Source organism: Gracilinanus agilis, chromosome 3 (assembly GCF_016433145.1).
Source record: "Gracilinanus agilis isolate LMUSP501 chromosome 3, AgileGrace, whole genome shotgun sequence".
NCBI lineage: Eukaryota > Metazoa > Chordata > Mammalia > Didelphimorphia > Didelphidae > Gracilinanus > Gracilinanus agilis.
In genome coordinates this window covers 203,471,472-203,478,969 of record NC_058132.1, presented here as the reverse complement: position 1 = coordinate 203,478,969, position 7,498 = coordinate 203,471,472, and the positions used below count along the sequence as shown (strand labels likewise).

General features: G+C 37.2%; 1 protein-coding gene across 1 annotated transcript in view; it reads right to left on the bottom strand.

The window, feature by feature from the left end:
• The window catches only part of ARCN1 (archain 1), a 58,547-nt gene extending 52,590 nt beyond the window's left edge, over positions 1-5,957 (bottom strand). Inside the window, exon 1 of the mRNA XM_044669033.1 lies at positions 5,782-5,957. Within this exon, the coding sequence (XP_044524968.1) occupies positions 5,782-5,957 (176 nt within the window). The remainder of the gene's footprint in view (positions 1-5,781) is intronic.
• Between the last annotated feature and the right edge of the window lie 1,541 nt (positions 5,958-7,498).

Genomic DNA, 7,498 nt, shown 5'->3' with positions numbered 1-7,498 from the left:
TATATATATATATATATATATATATTTAAATTCCATCCTATGACACACTATTATTTCTCAATGGAAATGGTGCAAATAAGGAGTGGTGGTTTCTTTTAATGGCCTTTTAGGCAGGGAAACTGACTATACAGGAGAAAATCAGAAGAAAACTCCTGGGTCATCCTCTTTGGTTCAAAGTTTCTGGAGAATTTTTAGAAAGTAAACAAAATTCCAAATCAATTCTTTCCCAGTGACAAATTGTTTAAAAGGATTACTAAAAGTGAAATGGTTCTGTTCCATATACAGATCAGGAACAGTGCAGGAGAAACACATTTCTTTTAATTAAACCTGTATTTGCATTGGCTAAGTGAAACCTTAAAACTACATCCCACCTGAAACATCAGACTCTGTTAAGAGTTAGAAAGGACCTATCCTCTTATTTTTACAGATGAGAAAAATGAGCCCCAGAGAAGTTAAGTGACTTACCCAAAGTCACAGTGAGAAAAGTGGTACTGCCAGCATTAGAAACTAGTAGATTTTTACTCACAGTTTAGTGTTCTTTGAATTATAACACAATATAATAACACAAGTTTTTGCTAGTGGTTCAGAGGGATGCTATATGGTTCATCATAGTTTAAGTCAAAAAAAAAAAAAGAACTAACCTAGAAAGCATCTTGGTTTATAGTACAACCAGGAAAATTTCAACTTTATTGGTCTTAATATCATGGTGACCATTCAAGATATATGTTTGGAAAAAAAACCAAACTTATTTTTCTTTGACGAAGTTAGGGTAAAAAACTTTAAACTGGTTTCTAGGTCAAATATATGCACCTTCTTCCATGAAAAGAAAATATTCTTCATGAGGCTGATTCTTATAGGAATAATACTTTTTTTAAAATTTAGAGCTCCAAACAGGAATTTACATATATATTTGCATATACATGTAACTTCATTACAATATAAAGTTATTAGGTCTCTAATGAATAAAAATCTTTTTTAAGTAAAAGGATTACCCTTAACCTAAAAAAAAGAAAAAAACACCAACACTCTAGATAGATCCACAACAGACATACATTTCCGGTTTATTTTGGTACCAGGTTATTCTGTCCTTCTGCTTTCCTAGAGTAGATGACAAGTGGTTAGAGCTGCATGTTCTTTGTACCTAGACACTGAACAGCAGGGGTAAGGTCCCAAATGAGGCTAAAGCACTAAACAGCGCACAAAATGATTTGGGGTAGAAGTATGGAAAAATGTCTTTTGGGGGAGAAGTTGAGAATTTGTTAAAAGGCTAATTATCTGTTACATAATTTCTGTACTCATATGACATAAAGATTTCAAAGGGTAATTCCAAAGAATTCTCTTATACATTGACCTTCATTTGGAAAGGCTTTTATTGCATATTCTGTATTTTATCCTTTTATGTCCTACTTCAGAAATTCAAACAGGGCTTAAAAAAGTCTAAAGTAGATTACTTAAAATTCCCTCCCCATTGCTATCCCCATTCTCTCATTTTCCCTCAACCAAAATATACTATCTTTATTAAGAAAGTTCAACACAAAAAGAAAACATCTAGGTAAGTTTCATCATCACAAGGAAACCATTGCCTTAATGAAAGATACTCAAAGGTAGTTTTTTAAAACTGCCTGATTAATAAGATTTCTTTCCTTAAATTATAAAAAGTTGCAAATTGTCCAGCAAAAACAAAATCTTTCTATACATATTCTGCAGTTCTTGCAGCAAAATGTACTGATACCAAATAATTAGTTACAAGGATGCTTTTTTTTTATATAAATAAGAAAGTGGGTATAACTCACCAGTACATAGTAATAAAATAATTCCTAAAAACACTAATTACATTAAGCAAGATAAATAATTTGTCTCTTGGACAGTAAGAGAATTTGCATTTAAATTATTTTAAAAACTAGGCTGTAACAATTATTGCACAACTAAAAATAAGCACTGAAAAGCCATTATCAGGCTACAGAAAACGAATGTATAAAAGAATTAGATAATTCTGAACACATTGCTAAATTCTTCCTAGAAGAACTTATCTACCAAAAAACTGGTTTGTAACGTTTAAATATAAAATGTTAAACTCAGTTTTGGCTGGCAAACAGTAACTTTCATAATGTTTTAAAATCATATCAATGTTAGTTTTTTTTGGGGGGGGGGACTGAAGAGAATGGCTATCGAAGATTTCCCACTTTGAGTAGTGAATGAGCCACTTTTTTGTTTCTAATTCTTATGCCTAGATGCTATGCTCATAAAACCAAATAAGAAACTTAAAAATAAATGCTTAAATCATGAAAATATTTATTTTAACTTTTTATAACATTTTCCACTTGCCTGTTTTCAAAGAAAACCCAAATACAGGCCCCTAAACTAGTAGACAATTTGAAACTAAAATTTTACATGTTCCTAGAACACTGTTTAGCAATACAATATTAAACTTGTGTATTCAGAAAACTCAGTTAAGATCTTGGATTCAGAGCCCAAACACTGAAATGTTTCTTAGGTAGAGGATAAAGGGTGATACAAAAAGGGAGTACTCTGCTCTGGAGTGCCATCTTAATTTTGAGTTAAAGGAGGAGAGGTCCTTGTGAAGGTGTAGAAATGAAATTCATACCAATGGTCCAGATGGAATGCCCAAACATTCAGAATCATATTTTTAAAAAGCATTTGGATGGACCTCTTTAGTAATGCACAGCCACCATTTTGTCCTTCTTCCATTTAAAAAGCTTTCATTCAAGTGAATGTACAAATAAACCCGTGGTGGGCAGAATATCTTAACAGCAGCAAACCAGTGAAATAGAAATCCATTGAAAAAATTTAAGCAAGCTGTTTGTTGACAGTAATTCCTAAGGCTCTCTGACCATTTCCAATTTTTGTAAAAGCTTTTATTCCTCTGCAAAATACTCTGCACTATTTAATAAGTAACTTTATTCATGGGGAACAAGAAGACAACTTTCAAAACTTGCTGAAAGGAATATCTTTCATTATCTTGCTTAACATATCCTTATAAATGAATGAGCTACAATTTCCATCCTAATGGAAAATTACTTCAAGGATATTAGAATTTATATATAGCACAGAATACTAAAGCATATTTTCAAAGAAAAAATATTTAGGAAAATCTTTCTCTTTAAGAAAGAGAACAGGGAAGAGGCATATCTGGAAGATAAGAGAAAGGAGAAACCATATAATAACATCCTCTACCTAGACCTATCCTAACTTAGATGAGCCTGGAGTTGGTTCTCAGCAGGAGTTACATACCACTACCGAATCACAGAATTACCGAGGTGGAAGGGATTTCAGGGGCCATGTAATCCAACCCATCCTTCTGAAATGACTCAGTGTAACAAACTCGGCAAGTGGTCATCTGACTAGATCTAATTACAGCCTCTTCATCTCCTTTCAGTCAATCATGCCAAACAATTGTCATTGCTTTTAGGAAAGAAACTCTCACATATTATGCAACTGCTAAAATTACTCTTCTTACACATTCATTACACTCCGGAGGAGTGTAGTGACACAATAGGCCTCTCACCTACATATACACAAAATACTGTTAACAATATTGGAAAATTGCAGTCCATTTCCCCCTCACGTTTCATCACAGAGCAAAATGTGTTTACCTCAGGTAATGACATCACCTTTCAGAAGCAGATTTCTCTCACGTAGTGTTACCAAAATGCCTATTGGTATTCACTTGTTCTCTCTTATAATAATAATAATAACACAGAATTTAGAAATCACAGTTTGTTCCATCCACCCCAAAAAAAGGTGCTTGCAATATTCAGTTACCAATGAACAGAACTTGAATTTTCAAATATTTTTCTGTGGGGGTTTGAAATTATTTCTGCTTTTGTTTTTTTAATACCATTGTCAATGTTGGGGTAGTTAAAAAAAAGGTGAGTACAATGAGGGAATGAAAAATAACATGTATGTTCCTTGTTTTCAAAAGAATAGCATGATATAAGGCAGTCCATCCAGAAGGACAGTTGTCCTATTCCCCCCCTCTTCCCAGCCCTCCCTCCCTTCCCCCACTAGCTTTACATCAGCAAACACAATAGAACCATTACCACAAGCCAAAGTTACACTCTCCAACATAACACTGAATGGTTCCAGCTCTTTGCTTTCAAACACCAGCACTATATTTTGCTTTTGTTAAAAAAAAATAAGATAAAGGATATTAAAATCCAAATAAACAATAACGATTACAGTTCAGTGGCCTCTCTGGGGGGGCCTAATAGACTTTTCCAGTTTGCTGTTGTCTTCTGGTCCTCACAGGCACCTCTGTTACACCCAAGATGGGTCCGCCAGCATTTTCTGGATTGGACTTCTTTGAAAAGGTTTCTTTGTGTTTTTTCTTGGAGTCATTTTTTCATTTGAGGCGCTGAGTCACATTAGCCAGAGCAACTGCAAATGCCTGGACGGCAGAGAAAGGATATTGAAAGTCCAAAATGTAAGCATTGCCATCAATCCTTCCAAACTGCATTACCTATAGGGCAGTGGAGGAGAAGAAAGAAAAATATTTTTAAAAAGTTTCAACACAAAGGGATTAAAAAATAAAATAAAACAAACCTAACGGCCACTACTTATGTGAGCTGTGAAAAAACAATTTTTGAATCCTAGTCTTAAGGCATCTCTCCACTTGTTCCCACCACCAAAACATTCTGAAGTTTGATATATTCAAAGGTTTGTCCTAGTGGGAGACTGGAGATTAAAGCTGACCTGGCTGGTTCAGGTTCTGTTTCACGCTACTGCAATAACTGCTGAGTTGACATTGAATGCCTATAACCATTTAGAAAATAATTTTTTTTTCTTGTGAACTAAGGGACTGTTAACTATGAAGAACAGATTATTCTTATTTTGGAATAAGGGGCTATTCCCAAAGGTCAATGAAAGAATCATGACTTTAGAGCTAGAAGGGACCTTTAAAATTACCTACTCATCCTGTCCCAATCTCTGCTAACCTTCATATCTTAAACTTTCATTGTCTTGCAGAAGTCTTGAACTCAATGAGTCCAAAACAGAACTCATTTTTTCCCATTAGACCCTCCTCGCCCCATCTTCCTTATTACTGTAGTAGGCAACCCCAATGTCTCAGTCCCTCAGTCTCACAGCCTAGGAGTCACCCTGGACTTCTCACTAGCTCTCCCCTTCCCGCCAGAGCTGATCTGTTGCCAAAGCCTGCCAACTTCCCCTTTGCAACATCTCTTGAACATGTCCTGTTTGTCCTCAGACACGGCCACCATTTTGGTGCAGACCCATGAAACCTCACAGCTGGATGATGGCAGTAGCCTATCACCCTGGCCCTCCCTCAATAATAAATGCCAGTGGCTCCCTATTGCCTCAAGAATTAGATACAAAATTGAGGAAACAGTAATTTGTGTCCCATTCCTTTTCCTCATTTTTATCAAAATCCCACTCCAGAAAGGCTGGGGGGGGGTCTGTGATCACTTTTGGCCCCCCTCCCCAATCTGCTTTTTAACCATAATGGACTGGGTCCCACCTAAATGGGATCCTGGCCCTTATTTACCCTGTAAACAGAAGCCAGCCAGAGGTAGGTTCTCCCTCAGGATGTATCTCTTTGTCCTTGCTTTCCCCCCTCATCAAAGTTGGGGGTGACTACCAGGTCTATAAAGGGGAGACTAAACCAGAGAGATCCTGATTTGGGTAATTTTTTAGCAAAGATTGCTAGAGGCAGCTGGATCTCTTGGTCCCACTTTCCCTAGCTGCCTCTTCCTACTCCCCCAAATGGATGAAGAAAAAGGGAGGAGTTGAGAACTCTTAGTCTACCTCCCCATTAAAATGTCCACTAATGGAGATTGCCTGGCCTTTGCCAGGGAAGGTCCAAATGTCAGGCCAGTCAGGAGGAAGACAAACTTCGGCATAAAAGACACTGGAAACCCTGGTACAGGTCTTTTTGCACAGGTGGAGGCTAGCCAATACAACTTCTTGGCTACGGGCGGCATGACTCCGCTAATAATAATGATAACAATATAATAACAATAGCCTTGCTTGGAGAATTGGCTCAGCCCACCCTTTGTCAAATTCTACCAGGAACAAAATCCTCTGGCATTCAAAGCCCTTCATAACCTAACCCCTCCTATTTTTCTAGTCCTCTCATACCTTGCTCCCCCTCCCCAACATGGTCTTTGATCTGCTGACCCTGGCCTCTTTACTGTTTCATGAATGAAATACTACATCTCTCTGCTCCAGTCACTTTTCCTGACTATCCCTAACATCTGGAATGTTCTCCCTTCTCATCTTTTCCTAAGGGATTCCTTGGCTTCTTTAAATTCTATTTTCTAGAGCAGTGATGGCAAACCTATGGCACATGTGCCAAAAGGGGCATGCAGAGCCCTCTCTGTGGGCATGCCTGAAGGTGCTCATCAGAGTTCATTACCAGAAAGCCAGAGAGACTTGGGCCGAGCTGGTCCCCACCCCCTTTCCATGTGCCTGAGGACATTCCTCACTTCAACCTCCCACTCTGTCCAGCAGCCCAATGGGAGTGCTTCCTCCCTCCCCTGTCGGAGGTAAGGCACTGGTTGGGGGTAGGTAGGGGGTTATTGGAGCACAGCATTCAGTCTCTGGGGGGGCACTTTGTCTGGGTCAGGGGTGGACACGGCACTTGGTCCAGGGTGTGGGCCTTGGCACTCCATCTCTAAAAGGTTCACTATCACTGTTCTAAAGGAAGCTTTTCCCTATTAAAATCATAAATAAATAGAATTAAGGGAGCTTAATTCTTCTGTCTCCCCTCTGATAAGCATTTTACTTTTATCCTGTATATTAGCTTGTTTGTTGTCTCCCACATTAGACTTTGAGCTCCTTGAAGGCAGGAAACTGTTTCCCCCCTCTTTTTATATAAAAAGGGCTTAGCATAGTGCCTGGCACATTTTAGGCATTTAATAAGTATTTAGTGGCTGAATGACCTAGTCCAACTCCCTCATTTTACAGATGAGGAAAATGTGTCTCATGAAGTTTAAATGGCTCACTCATGATCATGTATATGATAAATAGCAAATCTTACTAGCTCATAACGATTATAGATTGCACAATTACAATATGATCTTACATTCCACCAAGGACATTTTTATTGTAACTCTATAAAAACTATGCATAAAATGATGACTCAGGGGAAGAAATGAATTAAGTTGAAGTTTGAAGTGAATTTAACTGAAATGAGATAAAAATTTATTGAAAAATTCAATTAGGCAATTATTAAGTACCAACTAATGCTGAGTAGAAGCAATAGCTTTTTTTTTTCTTTTTGAATAGGAAACAATAAGAGTGCCCGATTACATGGAAAAAGGGTCTCTTTCTCTCTCTCCCTTCTACTCTGTGAACCTATAAGAGTTTCATGGTACTGAGAAACTGCAAGTCAAATAAGTCAGCATATGGAATTAAAGGATTGAGAGGAAATATAGTGAATACCTAGTGTAAAAGTGAAATTTGGGAGATGCCATCTTTAAGTATATATATATATATATATATATATATATATATATATATA